Source organism: Rhinolophus sinicus, chromosome 1 (genome assembly GCF_057876585.1).
Source record: "Rhinolophus sinicus isolate RSI-liver-muscle chromosome 1, RSI-T2T, whole genome shotgun sequence".
In the NCBI taxonomy this organism is placed as follows: domain Eukaryota; kingdom Metazoa; phylum Chordata; class Mammalia; order Chiroptera; family Rhinolophidae; genus Rhinolophus; species Rhinolophus sinicus.
The window spans coordinates 178,501,434-178,525,464 of NC_142501.1; the positions used below are offsets into that span (position 1 = coordinate 178,501,434).

Sequence of the window (24,031 nt, forward strand, 5' to 3'; positions counted from 1 at the left end):
GTGCAAACAAAGAAGCTGGAGAAATGTTTGCTGTGTCAGGAAATGTTGAGAACCCCTTGTCAGAGTAACTGTCATTCTGTGATTTCAGGGTCTGAGCACTGCTGGAAGTGGAAGTGAGGCTAACGAGGTAGACCCCCAAGACATTTTGTGGCAACAGTAGAGAGGGGGAAGCAACACTCCATGAACATGAGCCTCAAATCCCCGACGTCTGCTCTTCAGTTTGAGAACAAAGGCAGCCATATGATGGCGAAAAATGAAAGTTGTTTTCTGGTCAGGCATACGCCTCATCCCAGAAGGGTCTGCCACATCAAAGGTAAGGTGACTCAAGTCCTAGAATGTGTTTCTCTCCTCTACACTTGGGCTACTTGGTTCTGGTGTACTACTCAGAGTATTTAACCACTGCCCAGGCACAGGCACTGACTGTGGAGACCAGATGCCAGCCCTGGAGGTAGAGCAGAGGCGGCAGGCACCCTCTGTGCCCCACCTTCATGCTTGGATAACTAGATTGTTAGGAAAAAGGCCTGAAGAAGCGCCAAAGGGGCCAATCAGGGAGCTCAGGGCAGCAACTGAGCAAACTGTAGGAAAGTATTTCAGTATTTTAACAACTTGCACAGTCATGCTAGCATCTGCGTGCTGAACATCAGCCCTGGCGAAGCATGTATTTTACCCACCCTCCGTTTGTCTTGCTCCTTTCTCTCTGTCCTTCCTCCCTCCCTTCTTTCCTCCCTTCTTTCTTTTCTTCCTCATTTCCTTCCTTCCCTCATCTCTTCCTCCGTCCATCTTTCCCACACTCTCCTTCCCTGTCTTTCTTTCAAAATTTAAATTTAGTTTCTGAAACACCATGTCTTCCAATTTACCCCCTACCTCTGTGGTTTCTCTTTCCCAGCTTTTATTTTTGCTGATTCTGCAGTAAACGTTGGAGTCCCTCATAGCTTAGACCTTGGCACTTCTTTCTGCTTACTCTACTGTGACCTTAGTCAAATTAAACCATTCACAAGTTTCAAATACTAAACTGAGTATAATACTTTTCTGACTTCAAATACTTGAATGTACTTGATATATAACTCTTCTATATCTTATTTCACATTTTTCCTTGAATTATGTTATACCTACAAAGCAGTATAGAACTGTTCACACTTTTATGTCTTCAAATCCCCTACAATGCCTACCAAAAGGCTTGCTCATAGTAATATATGTTCACAAAGAAATATATGTTCAACTAAATAGAAAATTTTCTTTGGACATCTTTCTGCTAATTTCTAGAAAGCTTAGTAACTGGAATTGAAATGAAAAAGTGAAGAGAAGCCAGCTGCTTTATTCTGACTATTAATAGCTACCATGTTTCCCCAAAAATAAGCCCTAGCTGGACAATCAGCTCCAGTATTATATTATTTTATATTATATTATACCCAGTATTGTATTGTATTATATTATATTATAGCCAGTATTATATTATATTATTTTATATTATATTATACCCAGTATTGTATTGTATTATATATTATAGCGAGTATTATATATTATTTTATATTATATTATACCCAGTATTGTATTGTATTATATTATATTATAGCCAGTATTATATATTATTTTATATTATATTATACCCAGTATTGTATTGTATTATATATTATAGCCAGTATTATGTATTATTTTATATTATATTATACCCAGTATTGTATTGTATTATATTATATTATAGCCAGTATTATATTATATTATACCTGGTCTTATATCATATTAAAATAAGACCAGGTCTTATGTTAATTTTTGCTCCAAAAGATGCATTAGAGCTGATGGTCTGGCTAGGTCTCATTTTCAGGGGAACACGGTATGTTAAAAGTCAACATGTGCTTGGAACCCACACTCAGTACAGGAACATTACAGCTAGTTTGTTCACTGGTTTTACCCCAAATGTGTATATATATATATATATATATATATCCAGTAATGTATATATATATATATGTATATATATATAGATACACACACACATATATGTATAATGTATATATACATATATATGTATATATACACATATATACATATATATATATATATATATATATATATATATATATATATATATATATCACATTAAGGAAAGAATAGGCAGAACTTGGCATTTACTGGATTTGGGGAACGGAAACAATGAAACAGAGTAAGAAATCTAAAATTACTGCTAGGTTTTAGCTTGGTTGACTAGCTGGATGGTGCACCATCCAATTAGTCTTAAGCATTCAGGAGGACGGACACATGTTGGAGAGAATATTATAAGCTTCATTTTAAACACGTATTTGATGTGCTGATGAAACATACAGGAGGAAATGGCCAAGTAGATAAACGATATAAGGACTTGGAGACTAAGGATTGGATGGGGCTATAAAATAGATTTAAAAGACAGAGGCATATAGGTTAAAACTATAAAGTTGCTGCCCAAGAAAGCAAAGAACCCCCAACAGAACTCTGAAAAACACAAGAGATAAGCAGACACAGGAAACCTTTATATATTCAAGGAAGTTAATGAAACGCCCATCAAAATTGTCCCTAACCTCCTTCACTGCTGGATTGAATTTAATATTTTTCTGAGTAGCTTTAAATCATTTAACATTTCCCGTTTGATTCTGAGGTCACTAAAATGCCATTCTATTTGACCCTTCATGCATTCTTATATAGTTCTTTCCTAACTCTTCAGATAGATGTAATCTGAATTTTTTCTTATTACTTATGTTCAGATATAGATCCACGTATGTATATTTATATATACATACCAGAAAGGAAAATGTGTGAATGAATAAGGAAAATAAAGCTAAAAAAAAAGTAGGGATGGAAGGAAAAAAAAGCCCCCCCCCCCACATACATCTTTTACTAATTAAAGGAGATAGCAGAGAAAATAGGGATTTTTTTTCCCATTGATTTGTCTCTGTGTTAATGTTTTATATATTTCACTTGATAATCAATTTTTCACTCTGCACCTGGGCCAATTGCTAACCCAGGTATTTAAGATAAAATGATAAAATGTGATACTGTCTTCAAAATTTTGTTCTCATTTCTATTTGGAACTAGTTACTATCAGTGAAGTTCAAAGTATTATACTAAATAAAAACTTTATATTTGGCTATGTTCCTCATTCATTTAACAAATAATCATAGAACACCTACTTTGTGCCAGGTACTATTCTAGACTCTAGGAATAGAGCCCCAAATGAAACTGACAAAATCCATGCTTTCATGAGGTTTATATCCTAGCGCAGCTCAGCCCAGCAGTGTGCAAACCCATATGACAGGTGACAACTGTTATGGAAAGAATAAAAGAGCATAAGGGGACAGAGCCTGATGGGGCGTATTTCAGACAGGTTGTCATCAAATACCTTTTGATGTCATTTGAGCAGATAGATAAGAAGGGCATGGACCAATGGTACTAGAAGGAGATTTGGAAGAATGGGCAATTATGAAACACACTATTGAGAAGCTTCCTGTGCCACTTCTTGTGGAACAAAGCAGCCATCCATTACTACCTCTCATAATTCATTGATTAACACAAAGCAATGCCCTGTGTGTCCCCATTTCCTCAGCTGTCCAATATGACACGACATAGCATTGGAACTGAAAAGACGACCTGTCTATAAATCAATATGTGAGCCAAAAGCAAATAGCTGTTGTAGGAGAGGGAATGAACCTGCAAGGCTCTGATGTGAGGAAGGAGATTCTTTTGTAGCCCACATTTCTTCCTTCCTGCCCTCAGAATTTATCTTAGCCTGTCTCCTATTCCTGGCTCCAACAGCTTTTTACCTTCTGCCAGTACAAAATAAGAGCCAGTGCATGTCTTTTAGAGGCCTTGCCACACAACATTCTGGATGCTTTCAAAAATCTCAATCTGGTATTCACAAAGAGGACTAACATAACCCCTCTTGGTCATCATCAAAACTTGAGAAATGAGAATTCTGTCTGGGATAGAGGCAGATCTACTCCACTTGACTCTAAGACCAAGATCAAAGATGTGGGTATGGTTCTCAAGGCTAACAAGATGGCAGAACATTTTACGGAAGCATGTAGTAAGACTAATTTGCTACACTGACTTTCAATGACTAGCACTGGTTCATACAATTTGAAGTCGGACATCTTACATATATTTAACACTATCTGGTTGGGAGGGAAATCACTGATCATTCTAAGAAAACCTGCCCCAAACCTAATCTAGTGGTTTGGTCTTTTTATCCTTACTCACCTAGGTTTGAATAACATACCGATCTGTACTGTGAATGACGATCAAAACTCATTCGGAACATTGTGGGGTGTTGGCCAGTTCAACCACTTGGAGAAGGACGAAATACCACATCCATCATGCACTGCAGCTCTGGAGAACACAGTCAGAGAAGGCCCACCAGACCCAGTCAGGGTCAAGGTACACTCTCCACGGCCTCATTCTGGTGAGTCCCTCTCAACTGATGAACTCTTTCCTGAGGCCTCCTGCCAACTATCAGGGGGTAAAAAAGCTGTATGATTACTAATATAGCTGCAGTGATTTTTAAATAGTCATGAAATTTTCTCACTGTGAAATAGGTTATTCATTACAAAAATTTTTCACTCATCTAATCTCAACTCAGTAGTTCAAAAATGTTAATAATAATAATAAGAGTAATAATTATTATTAACATTATCATGTACAAGGCATATTTGGTGTGGTTCTGGTCTCTAGTCCCTACGAAAGTAGCTAAGAGATACCAAAAGTGAGCGTTTAGCTAACATTGATAGGGAAACTACTTCAGACAAAAAGTGAGTGGGGGAAATGCAATAGGGATAGAATTAATATTTACATCTGCCCCACTGGACAGTCACCTCCTTAAGATCAGAGCTCTGTTTTTGCTATTCTTGGTATGGAATTAATGCTTACTGAATTGAAATCAAGGAATTCATCAAAAGTACAGCATAATGACTATAGTTAACAAGAGTGTATTGTATATTTGAAAGTGAAGAGTGTAGATCTTAAAATTTCTCATCACAAGAAAAAAAAACCTGTAACTATGTGAGGTTATGGATGTTAACTAAACTTATTGTGATAGTCACTTTGCAATATATACATATGTCAAATCATTATGTTATATACCTTAAACTAATACACACACACACAAAAAAAGCACAGCATGGCAAAATCTAAAGGTCAAGGTAAAATAGAAGGAATTCTGGACGGCAGAAATTACATCCAGTTCTCCTTCTCCTGCCCTATCCAATTACATGCTATTACTAAAAGTTCCAGGGCACATGAAAATTATTTTGGTTTAATGTGGTAAAATGTATAGCTTTCAATAGATAACAATAAGAGGGATCATTAATAGAGTACTTACTATATGATTCCATTCTAAGGTCTTCAGCCTTGTTCACCCATTTCATCTTTTTGAAAGTTCCTCTTCCCTCCTTTCCACTAGCAATGAAGAATCAAAGCCTACTTATTCCATCTTCCTTCTGATGTCCCTACTTATATACTGTAGAAACTTAAAAATTACATTTGCAAGAATCCCTTGATGGGAACTAGGTGTTGCCATATGGTAAAATTTATATCACAGATGTGGGGCTAAGGTCATTTTTTTGGTTGATGTTTGCTATCAAGCATGACTGGAGATGTGGGTTTTTTGTTCTTTTATTTCCTACAACATCCCAGTGTTCAGCTTCTGGATTTATAGATGTCAAATGGCAAAGTCAGCAGATATGGTAGCTTTCTGATTGCAGCAGCGATCCAATGCCTAATCTTAGCCTCACGGGTGTTGTGACAGCAATTGAAGTGGCAATGACTTCATGGCACCCCTTCCTCCTGATTGCGATAAAGGCTGTGGCCCCTTGGTGGGCCAGGCGCAACATGCTGTTTTTGAAATGATTTGTGAAGGGTCAAGAGCACAGTTCACTGTTCCAGCCCTTCCAATGATATTACAAACGACTAATTCCCTGTATTATTTACACTTTTGCTTAAAATAGCTAGAGTAGTTTCTGTTTCCCACAAAAAAAAACATTAAATAAATTCACACACATAACTTTGTTCTCCTTACTCTAAGTAATGAATTTAGTTACCATTAGGTATATACACAAAATCTTTTCATGTTTTAAAAAAAAATTTTGTGTTAACTATGGCTTCAGTAAAGACACAGTATCACTTACACAGAATATATCTTTAAATTAATGTAAAGAAAAATTAAGTAAATATTTAAGTGGTTTTAGGGCAATGTAGAGGGATTTAGTTGGATGACTGAATGAAATGGGTAGGGTTGAGAGACTGATAAAGCAAGAAATAAAATACAGAACGTAATACGAACTCAGCATACATCTTCTCTTTCTGTCTACAGGGCAAACGGCACACATACAGTCTCTTTAATTAGAGAAAGAGACAGTTATATGGATAGGAATCAGAGAAAAACATGACTTACACTGAAATATGTACTTTTAAAAATCAGTTTACCCAGATCAAGAAAGCTCTTGTAGAGTCTCTTTATATCATCTTCCTGGGCATAGAATTAGTTTTGTAAGATAAATATGTTTTATTATGTTGTTGTAGTATAATTCTACCTGCAGGTTTTCTAATACCATGCTTCCCTGAAAATAAGACCTAGCCGGACTATCAGCTCTAATGCATCTTTTGGAGCAAAAATTAATGTAAGACCCGGTTCATATCATATCATATCATATCATATCATATCATATCATATCATATCATATCATATACCATATCATAGACCCACTCTTATAGTAAAATAAGACCGGGTCTTATATTAATTTTTGCTCCAAAAGACACATTAGCGCTGATTGTCTGGCCAGGTCTTATTTTCGGGGAAGCAGGATACTTATAAACAGATCCCCAGTTGCCCTTAATTGAAATTCAGAAGTACTCTCATCTGTTTAAGCCACTGATGTCATTTATGGCATGTAATAGAAATTTTTTGGTTTGATCTAAATGTATTTTTCCTCAATATCATTTCAGAGCCCTATAGAAAAATCAAGGAGTGCTTCAAAACTTCCAGTGAGAATCCCTTAGTAATTAAAAAGGTAAAGAAACAACTATTTACAGCTACCTATTTAGTTTGACTTCTTTCGTTCCCTCTCCTTTTCTTCACAAACCTTTCTGAAAAGACAGTATTTTTACAGCCTTATTTAAGTATATTAACATGATATAAAATGCACATATTTAAAGCACGGGTGTTGATGAGTTTTGACAAATATATATCCACACCTGGGAAACCACCACCCAAATCAAGAGAATAAACTTATCCATCACTCCCAAAAGTTTCCTCGAGACCCTGTCCCTCCCATGGGCAAACATTTATCTGCTATCACTAAAGATTTAGCATGTAATTTTGAGGATTTTATATAAATGAAATCACATGTGTTCTCTTTTTTTAATCTGGTTTCTTTAACTCAGCATAATTACTTTAAGATTCATCCATGTTGTAATGTGCCTCCATAGTTCATTCTTTCTTATTGCCGAGGAATATTCAATTGTATGGGTATCCCACAATTTGTTTATCCATTCACCTGTTGATGGACATTTAGCTTGTTTTCAATTTTTGACAAAGGTGATATGAACATTTGTGTACAAGTCCGTGTATGGACATTTTCTTTTCTCTTGGGTAAATACCTAGGAGTGGAATGACTGGGTCTTATAGTAGGTGTATGTTTGAATTTTAAGAAACTGCCAAAGTGTTTTTCAAAGTGGTTATACCAATTTATGTTCTTGCAATAGTTATAAGACTTTCCTTTCCTCAACATCTTTAGTGTGGCCAGTATTTTATTTTAGCCAATTTAGTGGGTATGTAATGGTATTTCATTGTAGTTTTAGTTTGCATTTCCCTAATGACTAATGAGGCTGACATGTTTTTATATTCTTAATTGCCATCAATATATCTTTTTATGGAAAGTGTGTGTTAAAATCTTTTGTCTACTTTTTAAATTGGGTTATTTGTTTTCTTATTATGAAGTTATAAAAGTTCTTTATATATTCTAGGTATAAATCTTTTGTCATAGAGACATTTTGCAAATATTTTCTTGTAGTCTGAGGTTTACTTTTTTTGTAACTGTACCTTTTGAAGCAAAATTCATAATTTTGATGAAGCCCCCATTTTTAATTTTTATATTATAGCTTCAAATATACATACTGTTTATCTCTCTATTGTGCCTTATTGTGATGGCTAGAACTTCTAGTACAATGCTGAATGGAACTGGTGAGAGCAGACATCCTTGCCTTATCTAAATCATAGGAGAAAAGCACTCAGACTTTCACCATTAAGTCTGACATTAATTTACTTTATTCATAAGTGCCCTTATATGGCTAAGGAATTCCTTTCCATTCTGAGAGTTTTTGTTTTTTTAAATCAGAAATGGGGGTTGGATTTTGTCAATTGCTTTTTCTGCGTCTATTTGAGATAATCACATTATTTTTCTTTTTTAGTCTGTTAATAGGGTAAAGTTGATTGGTTAACTTTCAAATGTTAAATGAATCTTGCATTCCTGGAAAAAAAACCCACTCGGTCATGTTCCCTTTTATATATTTAATTTCATAAGATATTGTTTACCATTCTTGTTTCTATGTTCTTAAGGAATATTTGTTGTTTATTTGTGATGTTTTTGCTGGTTTTAGTATCAGCATAATACTGGCTTCCTAGAATAGGTTGAGAAGTCCTCTTTAATATTCTCAGAGATTTTATGAAGAATTGGTATTTCTTCCTTAAAGCTTTGATAGAATTCTTCAGTGAAGCCATCAGGGCTGGAGTTTGCTTTGATTTAAGATTTTTAACTACAAATTAAATTTCTCATTTTCATAGATATAGGCTATTTCAGTCATCTATTCCTTGTTTAGTGAGCTTTGGTAGTTTATGTTTTTCAAGAAATTTGTCCATTTCATCTAAGTTGTATTTACTGATATAAAGTCAATCTTAAAATATTCTTTTAATGATTATCTGATCTGTAGAAATGCTCTCACATTATTCCTGATATTGGTAATTTGTATCTTCTTTTTTTCCTGGTGTATCCAGCTAGAAGTTTAAGAGTTTTACTGACAATGTTATTTATTGTCAGTAAATTTATTGACAATGTTTTATATAATATCCTCATATTCTTTTAAAATTATCTGTAGGATCTATAAGGTGTATGGTTTTACATATCAGTTTTGTTAATTTGTGTCTTTTTCTTGATCAGTTTCAACAGAAGTTTATCAATTTATTAGTCTATCAAAGAACTAATTTTTTTCTTCTATATTGTACATTTTCTATTTTGTTGACTTCTGTTATCTTTTTTCTCTTTCTATTCACACACTTCATTTTATTGTTCTTTTTCTAGCTTCTTTTAGCTTTCTCATATACACATACATATTAAAGCTATAAATTCCCCTCTGAGGATTCCTTTAGTTGCTTTCGTAATTTTTGCTACTATAACATTTTCAGTAGTATTAAGTTAAAACTTTTTCTAACTTGCGTTATAATTTCTTCTTGACTCACAGCTCAATTGCTAGATACTGTGTGTGAAAAAATATTTGTGGCAATCTGAAGTCCATGGTAAATGGATTTTCTTTCAGAGAAAATATGCACTTGCTTCTATAGGAACCCAGAGGCCCTACCAGCCTAGAACTATTTAAATCAAGTTCAAACCTTGATCCCAAGCTATACATATCTCTCCAAGGGCTGTTACATTTCTAGGTCACCTTCGCCTTGAGAGTACAGTCCTTGGGTGGCTCTTATCTGGGTCCTGAACGTTGAGTCCTGTCTTTCAGGACCTTAAGGAGAGTCAAAAGGAGAGTTCTCATTTTCCTGGGTCAGACAACGACCTCCGGGCAAAAATGGCTACTGCACTGTGTAAACCTCAGGCTTCTCACTTCCCCATCACTTTTGATCTATTAACTCCTATCTTATTCAGTCCTTGACAGTTTGTTTGTTTTTTAATTTTAATCTGACCTTTTAGTTGTGTTCAGTGGGAGGGTTAAACAATAACAACAAAAAAGTATATTACTATTCCCCAAAACAAGAAGTCTACATAATAAATTTTAACAAAGAATGCATCTAAATACAATATAGCTTTATTTTCAGTAAACATCAACAATTAAACATTGTTCTATCAATACCCATCATCACAGTCCCTGGCTGTTGACTCATTCAGCCACCAGCTTCTGTGTGTCTTTACATATCACTCACTTCTAAACATGAAAAACCTTCCTTGGAATAGGCACATAGATAAATAATTCTTCCTGGACTTAAAAGCTCCTACAACCTTTTTTTTTTTTTTTTTTTTTTTTTAAATTGCAAACAGTATATTTACCTCCCAGAACAAGAAAACAGACTTTCTATTTCTTCTTCCAACTAATCAAGGAAAGCTAATGTAGTTTACCTCTCTAATTCTCCAGCTCTCAGCTGACATTTAGCAGAGCCAGGAAGCAACAGTTCACACCATGCAGTTGCTTCTCAGATACAGCATAAAACCTCTCAGCTGTCTTTTCCAGTCATAAAAGACAAATCTTCCCACCTCAACAGAAAATCTCAAGTGTCATGAGAGGGTTGTTATTTCTGAACCATCGATACAAATAAAAGTTACATAGTAAACATTTAAAAATTATTATCTTAATGTTCAACCAAGGGTTTAAAACGGTTTCACAAAAAGTAAATAATGTATTACTATTTATTCTGTCTCCAAATGCAAATATTTTAAAATTTGATATTTAAGGGAGGAGTATAATGAACCTCGTTTTACTTGTATGTATGTCTCTCATTTTGCTACAATATTTCTTATTCTAAATCATTTCATTGTTATGCAAAATATAAGTGGATGCAAGCATATGTTGATTGTATTGTGTCTTTGATTTAGGAAAAAATGAAGGTGAAAAACCCACCCTTACCTCCAAAGGCATGGTCTACTGCTGGCTGTTGTTCTTCAGAGGAGCTGAATACCACGACCGGTGCCAAAGAGAACACCGTACGCATACCAAACTATCTGGAGCAGGAAATCAAAGTAAGGCAGGTTTATTTAATCCATAACTTGGGAACAGCATGAACAAACAATAAAAACAATCATATCATGTAGCACCCTTAAAATTCTGGTGGGTCCCATTTGACAACTGAATTGATTTAACATTGGTTAGCCTGAAATCCAAGGCCTACTCCTATTTTCATTTGCAGTCTTACTTCTCCCTGAAATCCTGCACTCTTAAAGCAACACCACCTTTGGTTTAGACATAATGAAATGCTTGGCATTGGCCAAACAACCTCGGCCCTGTTCTTCTAATGTCTGTCTTCATCATCTTCCAAATGCTTCAGAGGCACTTTCCATGATGTCTAGCCATTACCTATACATTTTCTTCACATAGTTTAATGTGCAGAGATTCCTCCAATCAACACTCATCTCTCTCTCTCTTATCTGTGGAAAACTGTTTCTTTAAACCTTCTCTGCCTGCGGTTATAAACTTAGTTATATTAATGGTAATTCGTCATATCAGACTACTAGGTTTTCTCTAGCCACAGTTATTTCTGAGAATGACATATAATCAAGAGTAAGTCAATCAGTTGATGTTTGTCATCTGCTATTCTTTGTTTTCCTTCTTTAGTTCCTTTTGGTAACCTCCACCTTGCCTCACTGTAAGACCCACTACAATGAATTAAGGGTCAAAATATTATAATGATGACTCTGATAGAAGTTTTAAATAAGTATCCGTAATAGCAATTGCAAATAACAGAGCATGTTGTAAGGGTTTTTACTGAATAATCCTGATAAGGAGCTATTTTAAAAGTAAAGGATAACAGTATCATTGGGTATAATTTATGCTGATGATTAAAATTGGGAAGAATAAAAGCGAAGAAGGACAATAAAAGATAATATCTACAGCTATGACTTGTGTTATACATGATTTCCTGATAATTATGGCTAAAGACTTTATATTACACAGAGTCTTCAGAATTACTGCCCACTTCACCCACTACACTCTGGCATCACTGATCTTTCGATAATTTGCTCATTTCCTCCTTACGGGTTTTCCCCTACTAAGAAGTCTCTTCTCTTTGATCCTTTCAGTGGTCACCATCTTCTCAGTAAGGTCTCAGTTTAAATATCACTTACTCAGAAGTACTTTCCCTGACCACCTAATCTAAGGTAGCTACCTAGTCCCTCTTTATCCCATTGCCCTTTGTTATTTTGTGCATAGCACATGCCATATCTGATGTTCCTTTTTTTCCCCAATATTGTTTCTGCCTCCTCACCCCACTCACACTAAAATTTAAGTCTTTACACAATCTCATACTTGTCTTGTCTTAGTAATATTGCTTTATCTTCAGTGCCTAGATAAGTGCTAGGCACCTAGGTATTATTAAATACATACTCAATGAATGTTGAATACATTAATTAAAAAGAAAAGTTCTATCAAGGTCAAGGTAAAACTGTAGAAAATCAGCTAAGCATGGAGGCCGTCAACTCAACCAAACCATGAGCTGAGTGCAGTTTTCGTAAGGCTGTCTTACTTCCTTGGGCACATCAATAGACCACCAAGACCCTGTAAAACTCACCTTGTGGGCATCTATTAAAGAGCCCTCCTCTCAAAAGCATCTTCCACCTTAAAGATATTAACTAGGTATCAATTGATACAAGATCCACTAAAATGTAAACTCTTTGAAGGACAGGATCTTGTCTTATGTTGTTCACAAGTGATTCTTCCGCACTTATCACTTTGCTTGAAAAATATTAACTGACACACACAGAATGGCATTTTACCAAATAATTGTCGACTATTTGTTAAATAAATGAAAGGAGAAGGAGTAAAGTGAAAAAAAAAAAAGGTCTTATTAAATTTTTGGGGCTTGTATAAATGAGTCCTAAAAATAGAGCTCATCTTGGTGGCATTTCATCCCTCTACGCCTTCCACAAAAAAATCTGACCTATCTTCCAATTTCTTATTACCCAGGCTGGTAATTCTGAATGGGTTGTGTAATCAAGAAATATTTGTGCAGGGGTGTGTACGAAAAACCATGTAGTTTTACAATTATTACTTTAAAGGAAAACAGAATTCGGTGGCAGTTAGGATCTTGTTCTCAGCCTTTCCTCCCAAAGATCTTGAATGTACAGAAATAATAGTCTATTATTGACACCAAAGTCTGCCAAACACATTCATTTATTCTATAAGTATTTAAGTAAAATGACAAAATACTATAGTTTGGAGATACAGTTGGTTCCTTCATTCACAGAGCTTATGAGAGGGATTGTACAGGTGTTGTAAAATCATATAGGAGGAGATTTGGGAGTTAAGAAAGTCTTCAAGGAGGAAGAAGCCTAAAGAAGGTTTAAGGTATAATTAGAAGATAAAAAGAAGTACAGAAAAGATCATTCTTAGCCAAGAAAACTTCTGTCTAAAGGTTAAGAGGTAAGAGCATTGCTTATTCAAGGAACTAAAAGCAATTAAAATGGCCATTGCAGAGAGTGCAGAGAGAACGCTGCATAGAGGATGGGAGACCAAGGTAAGGAAGTACTTTAAAAGCCATACTGAGGTGTCCAGATTTCATCGAAAGTGTTGTGGGAAGTCAACAAAGAATGTGAAGCAGTGAATTATACTGAATCACTTTGGAAATACAAGAATGACATGGTCAGAGTTGTACTTTCAAAAAATTACTATAGATACAATACTCGCATGCAGAACTAATTTGGGAGGAGGAAAAAATCGTAGGCAAGATCCTCTGCTTCCAAAATGATAGACTGGGTGCAAGACTTAGCCTCCTGAAAGAAACAATTATATAATTGGGGAAAACATATAAAGAAACTGTTTTTGGGCAGTTTTGGGCAACAGACAATGCAAATATATGACTATTGAGAGAAGGAAAACAATTTGATTGCCACGTTTTTGTCTGGGGCATGGTCTGAATCATGGCACAGAAAAGTGGAGCCCAAACAAAGGTAACAGTTTCACTACGTAGCGAAATCAGTTCAGACTCTGGGGTTGCTGAAGTGGGTGGAATTTGCGAGTTAAGATATTAAAGGAGAGGTATCTGTGGAGAAAAAAAGCTCCCCAAATCTGCATAGGGTTCTATGAGTCTTCAGTCCAATATTAGCTGCACATGCAGAGAATGAGACGAGGCAGGAGGTAGCTACTGGAAGGCGGCACATTGCTTAGAGATGCTGGGCTTGTGATCTGCCAGAGTGAAGAGACCTTGTTGAACACACCAGGAAGTCAGTTGAGACCTCAGAAAGGTCACACCTAAAAAAAAGGAGGGTACTCTAGCCCCAAGGTAGGGGCTACTCTAGACCTATATTCCTAAGTCCTAAAATCAAGTTTCAACAGATCAAACTCACCTGCCAATGTATTTACTACCTTCCAGAACAAAACTCAATGAAGAGCAAGGAGGAGCCTTTCTAGGAAGACATATTCCACTTCCTCTCACAAAGGATAATTATATGCTCTCAAAGTTGACCAATGAGTGATGTATGAGTTACAAGAAGCTGAAAGTAATGTGCAATCACTATATTGATGAAAATACCATTAGAGGCCTAGAGAATGCCACAGGGTTCTTTTTATTACTATTATTTTTGCCATGGCCATTGATTTAATGTGAAATTAGGAGCAAATTTAACTTGATGTCTTCAGGATATGACATTATTGAGAATAAGAATCTTAACAATATAACAAAGCTCAACAGGCAGTGAATTTTTCTGTCCTTTAATTTCAATTCTATATTTCCAACATCTAGATCAATGACAGACACAAATGTTTGTTGAATTAATAGCATTTTAAGAAAAGATTTCAGGCAGAGAGTCTAGGAAAATGGATGTTGCAGTAGCTCCAGGAAGAATTGATGATGGCTTAGACAGGATCAAGGCTGTGCCGATAAAGAAAAACGGAGAGATGTGAGAAACATCCAGAAGGAAGAATTTACTGACCTCGTTGTCTGGCAGTATGTTGTAGAAAACATACTTTCCAGGACGAATCCCAGAGTCTGGGTTGGCCATACATTCAACGTATGCTGGTGCTGTCCACTGAGACAGGGGAACCAGGAGAACAGTAAGTGTGGTGCAGGTTTTAGGAAGAAAAAGATGGGGGTGTAGTTTGAGATATTTTGGGTTCAGAGTAACTATAGTATATCTAAGTGCATTCAGCTGCAAGGCAGATGGATATGTAGGATTGAAGTTCAGGAGACAGGTATGAATTTCAGATATGCCTAAATTCCAACAGCAGGCACAGTTTGGGGTCAAACTGGAAACATCATTGCATGTGCTTAACACTTTGCACTTTAATGTTTATTACAGTTCATTTTTATTAGAATTATTTCATATATTTATCTCCTCTATCATCCACACTTTAGCCCTTACCTCCTGATAAAAAATTGTCAAGGAAGGATTCTGAGTGACAAAAGGGAATTATATTCCTCTCCCATTGGGTCAATTACTGTGCTCAGCTGAGGAACAATGCTGAATCCAGCTCGATTTACCCATTATAGAGAGAAGCAGTTCAGATAAGGACAGTTCAATGACTGGAAGATCCCAATTAGAACCTCACGATACAGAAAGAAAGGATCAATTCCCCAAGAGAAGAAAAATTAATGGCTCCTCTGGAAGATTTTGGTACTGAACAGACAATACGGGAAATACTGCATCGCCTAACCTAAACTATAACTTACTACTTGTATTGGAGATATTGTTTTTTAAAGATTCCACTGGCTCCCAAGCTAAAGTCCCAATTGGTTTAATAAAGCACTGTGCACGGAGTGACATCTGGGAAGGTAAGGGAACTTTATGAGCCTTGTACTATTTATTTGCTCACTATGTAACTCTACTATTCTCTGTCAGATTCTGGCAAGGCTCTGTAACATTTTACGTACTGATTCTCTGGCAGAAGTTCGACAGTGGCTGCTTCATGCAAGTTCAAAAGGTGAGATTAAACTAAGCATTTGCAAACACTGAGTACTTTATTGTCAGGCACTAGGCATGTGCCAATATCTGAAGAAATCCAAATCTATTCTATTTGCAAAGATATATTGTAATACATTACAATGTTTCAGTATCAGAATCTTTGTAGTCCTATATAGAAGAGATGACCATGCAAGCTGGTCACTTAACGACTTAAAATTTGCTGTACCCATATTGAACTTCTTTGGGTGACATGAAAGAAACACTGTGTCCAGGACTGATTTCTGCTTCTGCTCCTAAGTCCACACACACCCAGGGCTCTCCCTGAGCATATCTTCTGGCCCAGAGCCTGAACACTGAACCCAGAGCCAGTTTCTTCCTTTGGTATGGATGGCAGTAGCACCCACATATATTTCACCCTGTCTAGAATATAATGCTTCCAGATGCTAAGAGCTCTGCCAATTCCCCACCAAAACCATCATCTCGGTCATCTCTTAGCCTCCTTTAGGCCCTTCCTGGCCTGCTCCATGAAAACACATGCCAGTCCTAAATAGGACAATCATAAATAGCAGAGAGCAGCTATCTTCTAACCACGCTGGCCATCAGACTGACCGAGGAAAAACTTCTGAGGTGGGTGGGGCCTGGTGATTTGCATTTTTAAGAAGTTCCCAGGTGATGCTAATAATGATGGTCTGGGGGCTGTTCTTTGAGAATTGTTGCATTAATCAAAGTTAAGAAATACCAGTGTGTTAGGGACAGTGCAATGTTTTCACATGGGAGCATTTTGGAAATAGTACTCTACCCCAGGAACTCAAGACTACTTGGCAGGCCAATTGAGAAGTATTTGGAAGTAAGGAGTCTTTAGTTCTTCTCTATTTGTTTTTCCTTTTGAAGAATGTAACTTTAAAAAAATTACACAAGTAACAAGTGCTTATTGTTGGGGGAAAAAAACAGCTGAACCAGAAAAAAATAAAAGAACAACAATAATCAGTAAAATTACCACAGACATTATTTCAATGAATACTTTGGTATGTACCTTTCTAGACATACTTGTAACTCTTAAGTATTAATATATCGAAAAAGATTACCAGCCTTTCGCACTGTAGTGCTGGATAAACAAAACTAATTCAGTGTTTGTAGCCAACATTATAATTACAACCTTTGTGCCCCCCCCCCCCCCCCATTTTTAAATCAGAAAAAGAGTGGGTCTCAGCTTTGATTCATGCTGAGCTGGCGGAGATACACTTGTTGACACACTTCCGCAGAAACATCTCACCAGAACCAGTAGCAGAGACTGGCAAGCCACCCAAAGTTAAATCGCCCCCAAATTCACCTGCAAAATCAAAAGTGCTGACCACATCTAGGGAAGGACATCAACTCACCAGGTAATTAGATATAACAGCCACCTAGAGGGCATATGGTACATAAAGACTGAATTCTTTTCATTGTCTTTCAAAACACTAAACGCGCTGAGGTTTTAAATCTCCTCTCTTCAGTAAATGACAGCAATGTGTACTTGTTTTCTTTCATTTTCATAAATGTAATGAGAATCATTCTAAACCCTATCGTTCAGAGCATTTTTGCAGGGGCCGTCTTCCTCACCCAACAAGCTTTCTTTTTGAGGAAAGTTCCCTTTCCACTACGGGCAAAGCAAGAGTAGCCACCCAGAAATCTACGAAAATATAGTTTTTTAAGTTTACCTAAAAAAAAAAAAAAAAAAAAAAAAGCTATAAAGGAAACAACATTGTATCGTTTTTGTATATTTTGTTAAATGCATATCATACAAGTATCACTTCATTTTGTATAGAATAATACGATTAAATTGCTTCACTTAATTATCTTTGACATATCCCTGGGGGCTGCCAGAGGGAAAAATAACTACTAAGGGAAATGGAAATTATTTCAGTAGAAATTCTTCCTAAACCTTGTAACTACAAGGACAGAAAAAAATATGTATTTATGTATAACATCATGGTGAAAGAACGTGGTAAGATAGTCAAGGTCAGACTCTACCTTAGCGAATAATACATGATATACTGTTTAGATATTTACTCAAAGTCAGGAGAATTTTCCATTGGAAAATACGTTTAATACTGTCTGCTTTGAAAAATAAAGAATTGGAATAGCATATTTAAGACATAAATATATAAAGACATATAAAGATATCAAGATATATAAAACTTAGCCTATGTGATAACGGTGAAGTCTATAGAAAATACTTGTTTGTGTTTGTGAATTTCATTTTCTCTTTCTCCAATTGATTTAGATCGTCAAGTCAAGGATCTGAAGAAAATAAGGAAGTACCAAAAGGTTAAGTACAGTTTGTGGTAATTACTGAGTTGGTTTAAAGAAATCAGTAAGTATCTAACTAGTTAGGGACACAGATATTAAGCTTCTATGGTTTTTTAAAGGCAGTAAAACACAATAGTGATTTTCAGCTACTCTAAGGGACAGCAGCTGCTGAATTTCTCAGAGATAAATTTGACATAAATTTAACTTTGTTTTGGAAGGTCAAGTGTCTCATCAGGGACAGACACTCTTTAAGAAACAAGACAGCAGGACATAGGAAGTACAGGTGTAGTCATGCCAGTCTAGTGACAGAAGCCCTGCATGATTTAACAAAAAGACAGTGACTTCAGAGTTTTGGTTCTTCACAGCTTAACTGTCATTCAGCTAAATGATTTGCACTAGAAACAAAGTCAACCAGAGAAAAACAATAAAATGGCACTTAGCCACAAGCAGTTGCCCCAGAAGACGGCTGAAGTACAACGGAAAGGAACAGGTTTGTGTCCCCACCAGAAGCCCAACCTCAGTTTACAATTTGGACCAAGAAGAATCAAGAATTGTGGAAAGTCCTACATTGGTCCAGAATAGCCCAACTGAAACATTCCTGGGGGTGGTGGTGGACGGGGTGTGGTGGGGGTGGGGTGGGTGGGAGTTGGCAGCTCCTAGCTTTAAAACAAGCATAACAGCAAGTACTACAGGGCAATGACTTTAGAGCTACAACTATGAAGTCTGTCTACTAGCCTCAAACAAAAAGTCTGTCTTGTTATTTCTACAAGTTCCCTTTCTACCAGGAATGACATGGTAATCAATTAGAGTTCCTCCAGACCCCAACAGTTTTCATTGGGGTTATCCAACCCCAAAGAGGTTCTATCTGCAAATACGCAATAATAAGTATAACTTAGAAATTAGAAAATATCCCCTTATTTCTGACACTCCAAGGTATCTGACTTCTCCTACCAAACTCTTCATCCCAGGGCTATAAATTTCTGACAGTGATAGTGTCTATCACTCAGTTTTATGTTTTACCTGTTGGTCCCACATACATTTCACCGTCTAGATATTTGGAAAATGTTTTGTATAAGAATACCCAAATCATACCCCTTTGTCTCTAATATTGATATTCAGCATCTCCCCAAATCTGTATCACTCTTTGGAGGTGACTGTGTAGGCCTTGGGAAGGTCTCGTGAGTATAATTAATTTATTTTAACCTGCTTTTCTATTTATCTTTTGTCTGTCATGGCTATAGGTCCTTCTCTTTTCTCTCACTGGTCCCATCCTTGCCCATCGCATTTACCTGTCACCAGCTCTCATTCATTCCTACCAAAATATTTTATTCTAAGAGTAAAGAACATATCTGCATGTTATAGAACAAACAACTCATTATTGATGAGCAGGTGTTAAGAAAGAAAGATGAGAATAGATTATTTTTTGAATTTTGGGTGTATTTGATTCACCTAAACTTCATATAGTTTTTTGTATGTCATTTGCTACTAAAACATGGCAGAAGCTATGTTTGATGTCTCATTTATGGTCTTATTTAGATTTTTTTCTATTTCAGAGGCTGAGTACAAGCCTCCAGTGTTTATAAGAAGAAATAAGATGACAATACCTGTTGCAGAATATTTCAGCGAACCCAAGTCTCCTTCTAGGCCTAAAACGCAGGAGAGCATAGCAGCAAAACCAATGACAGCAAGGAGTATCCAACAAGGATACAATCTCTTTTCCCAAAGAGCATTTTCTCCTATAACATACCAAAGGTAGAAATTCCAGCCTGGACTAATTATTTTACAAACATGAGTTTCACTTTGTTACAATATCAAATTATTTCTTAAAAAATGTTTGGTATTGAGGAATCAACAGCTCCTCTATCTGGTGGCAAATGTAAATCTCAAAGCACTTGAATATAATGCTACCAAATAAATATTAATGGAGACAATATTTTTATTTGTAGCTAATTTTAATGCCATGTATAAAAGAAATATGTTTATTTATATACTACATTTCCGGTCTTGCATTATTAGTATTAGTACATAAGGCCATAATACTAGACAAGTCATCTATAATCAGAATTAGGTAGTTACAATTCAACACCTGCCCAAAACTCTGATAGAGAAGAAAAAAACAATTTTAACAGCTGAACTAATTTTTGCAATCTATAATAAATGTTTCAGTGTTATTGGGCTATTATGGATATATACTCATCTTCCTCCAAAAAACAAAAAATATAAAAATTACCCCTAACTTATGAACTAGAAAGGACCTAGTTTCCACTCATTACTAACTGTGAATATTAACAAATTTCCTAATATTGAACATTTTTGTATTTTTAAAATAAACCGCCCTTGGGCCATGGCTATTATTCTTTTGGTGTTCTGCTGGATTCTACCTACCAATTAGCCAATCATTGTTTAGAACGCTTGCTCAGTATTCAAAAGAGATAGCATAAATTGTGTTTGTATGTGCCTTTGTGCAATCTTAATGATAAAATTTATATCTCACATACTGTGTGTCAGGAATCATTCCAAGCACTTTAGATATGGTAACATTTAATTTTCACAGTAATTATTTGCAGTAGCTACTATCATTATTCTTATTTTTTAAAAATAAGACAACTGAGGCACAGAATTCTACTCGTTGGGATGGGATATACAGTTGTAACAAATGTCATCAATAGAGGTTTATATCTCCCATAAAAGTCCAAAGTATGTGTTTTCAGTCAGCAAATGATTTTGCTTTACTTGGTGCTTCAGAGACCCAGGATCCTGCCCTATTGTGGCTCAACCATCACCGAGGGTTTCACTGTCAATTGCATCCTGCTGGCAAAAGAGGAACAGAAGTGGAGGAAAGTGTTAACTTCCTATAGCTGCTGTAATAAATTGCCACCAATTTAGTGGCTTAAACACAAATTTAATCTCTAAACATTCTGGGGGCAAAGGTCCGAAATGGGTCTCAATAGGCTAAAATCAAAGCTTTGGCAGGGCTACATTCCTTCTGGAGACTTTAGAGGTGAATCTGTTTTCTTGCCTTTTCCAGCTTCTGGAAGTTACCCACATTCCTTGGTTCATGGCTTCTATCTTTAAAGCCAGCAATGGCCGGTTTGAGTCTTTCTCATAACACATCACTCTGATATTGATTCTTCTGCCCCCAACTTCCTGTTAAGGACTCTGATTACATTTGGCTTGGATGTTATCTAAGTTATACAAGATAATCTTATCTTAAAGTCAAATGATTAGCAATTTAACTCCCCTTACCATGTAATATCACAGGTTCCAGGGACTAGGATCTTTGTGAATGGTGGACATTATTCTGCCTTCCATAAGGAGGGCACATCTGCTTAAAGTCTTGGCCTTGAAATGGTAAACATCACTTCTAGTCACATTCCATGGTTGAGAAATAGTCTGGCTGAAAGGGGGCTGATAAAATTCTTAAGTAGGAATCATGCCAGCTATTAATACAACTATATTCTATGGAAAGGAAAACTGGGTTTTAGCGGACAGTTAATTCTCTGACACAAAGGTTTAGTGACTGGTTCAAAATGTGGAATCTATGTGCTTAACCACTAGGCACTACTACTGTGCATCAAAACCATGTGAGTATCATACAGTTAGTAACAAAGCTTTCTCTCGCTCTCTCTCCTTTTTTTTTCTGTTATGGAGAGGTTGCAATAGCATTACAGATTCCTTTTCCTTGAAAACTTGGTAAAATTCACCTATCAGACCATGAAGGTTTGGTGTTCTGGGAATGGCAGCCCCTTTGACAATTTTATTTCTCTTATACTAACTGGCCTGTTTACAGTTTCTGCATTTTGAAGAATCAATTTAGGAGATTTTTATTTTCTTAGAAAAGTAGTCATTACATCCAGGTTTCCAAATTTATTTTCATAGAATTGAGACAGACTTGTCCCACAACTCTAAATTCCTATTTTTATATTACAATCTCGTTTTTATGTATTCATAATTTTTTTCATTCAATTAGCTAATGGCTTTTTACATATTATTATTACTTAAAAAAACAGGTCTTGGATTTAGTGCTATGTTCTATAATATTCCTATTTTTTATTTCATTAATATCTCCTTTCTTTCTTTTAGTTCCTGTAGGTTCACTATTTTTCTAATGCCTTAACTTAAATATTATTAATGTAGTTATAGTCAGTCATTCTCATTTATTAGCATACGTTTTTAAGATGGGATTTATACGTGGAATGCCATGTTGGTTCAATATTTGAAAACCAATCTATGTAATAAACCACATTAACAAAATGAAGGACAAAACCACAATCACACCATCATCTCAATCAGTGCAGAAAAAGCATCTGACAAAATTTAATACCTTTTTATGGTAAAAAATACTCAATAAATTAGAAATAGTAGGAAACTACCCCCAACATAATAAAAGCCATATATGAAAAGCCCACAGCTAATATATTCAACAAGGGAAAGACTGAAAGCTTGTCCTCTAATATCAGAAATAAGGCAGGTGTCCACTCTCACCACTTCTATTCAACATAGTACTGGAAGTTCTGGCCAAAGCAATCAGACAAGAAAAGAAAAAAAGCATACAAATTGGAGAAGAAGAAGGGGAAGAAGATAACTGAAGTGTCCATATTGGCCAAAAATACCTATATATTCAATGCAATCCCTATCAAAATCCCAATAGAAAAAGCCATCCTAAAATTTGTATGGAACCTTAAGGGACCCTGAATTAAAAAAAAAAGGGAAAATCCCCAAAGTTGGAGGTGTCACACTCCATAATTTTAAAACATACTACAAAGCAACATTAATTAACCTAGTGTAGTATTGGCATAAAGACAGATCTATAGACAAATGAAACAGACGAGAGAGCCCAGAAATAAACCCTTGCATACATGGCCCATTGATTTTCAACACAGGTGCCAAGACTACACAATGGGGAAAGGATAGTCTTTTTCAATAAATGGTGTTGGGAAAACTTGTTTCTAGATGCAAAAGAATAAAGTTATCTAATACTATAAACAAAATAAACTCAAACTTGATTAAAGACCTAAATGTAAGATTTAAAACTATTAAACTCCTGTAAGAAAACATAGAAGAAAAACTTCAGGATATTGGATTTGGGCCGTGATTTCTTGAACGACGCCAAAACAGAAGCAACAAAATAAAATATAGATGAATAGGATTCCACCAAACTTTAAAACTTCATGTTCCACATACACACAAAAATCAACATAGTGAAAAGGCAACCTACAGAACGGGAAAAAATTGGCAAATCATGTGTTCATAAGTGGTTAATAACTAGAATAAGTAAGAAACTTTGACATCTTAATGACAGAAAAACCACCTTATTTAAAATGGACAAAGGACTTGAATAGACATTTCTAAAACACAAACGGCTAAGAAGCATATGAAAAGATGCTCAACATCACTAGTCATTAGGGAAATACAATCAAAACCACAATGAGAGATCATTTCACACACATCAGGATGGCCACTATCAAAAGAGTAGAAAATAAGTGTTGGCAAGGATGTGAACTTCGAACCCCATGCATTGTTGGTGGGAATGTAAATTCGTACAGCCATTATGGAAAACAGTATAGCAGTTCCTCAAAACATTAAAAATGGAACTATCATATGATCCAGCAGTCCCATTTCTGGGTGTATCTATCCAAAATAAGTGAAAGCAGGAGCTCAAAGAGATATTTGCACACTTGTGTTCATTGCAGTATTATTCAAAATAGCCAAGAGGTGGAAACAATCCAAATGTCCTTCGACAGATGAATAAAGAAAATGTGGTATATACATACAATGGAATATTATACAGCCTTAAAAAGAAGGAAATGCCGTCACATGCTACAACATGGATAGACCTTGAGGACAATATATTAAGAAGCCAGTCACAAAAGGACAAATACTGTATGATTCCA

General features: G+C 35.8%; 2 protein-coding genes across 12 annotated transcripts in view; one reads left to right on the forward strand and one right to left on the reverse strand.

The window, feature by feature from the left end:
• Positions 1–5,369, reverse strand: part of ADH7 (alcohol dehydrogenase 7 (class IV), mu or sigma polypeptide) — a 62,002-nt gene extending 56,633 nt beyond the window's left edge. For 9 of the 11 annotated variants that reach the window (XM_088792107.1, XM_088792104.1, XM_088792092.1 and 6 more), the window contains exons 1-2: positions 5,345–5,369; positions 4,247–4,356 (exon numbers count right to left, since the gene is read on the reverse strand). The gene's annotated coding sequence lies outside the window, so the exon portion shown is untranslated. Of the gene's footprint in view, positions 1–4,246; positions 4,383–5,344 lie in introns of those variants that run through there. The other 2 variants (XM_088792110.1, XM_088792085.1) reach the window with 2 other exon arrangements.
• On the forward strand, positions 96–20,541 carry C1H4orf17 (chromosome 1 C4orf17 homolog). The gene is made up of 8 exons (XM_019757665.3): positions 96–313; positions 4,232–4,429; positions 6,967–7,031; positions 10,833–10,976; positions 15,786–15,867; positions 17,041–17,230; positions 18,112–18,155; positions 19,691–20,541. Exons 1-8 carry the CDS (start codon positions 181–183, stop codon positions 19,891–19,893), a joined length of 1,059 nt encoding a protein of 352 aa, XP_019613224.3. The 5' UTR covers positions 96–180; the 3' UTR covers positions 19,894–20,541.
• The last annotated feature ends 3,490 nt before the right edge of the window (positions 20,542–24,031 follow it).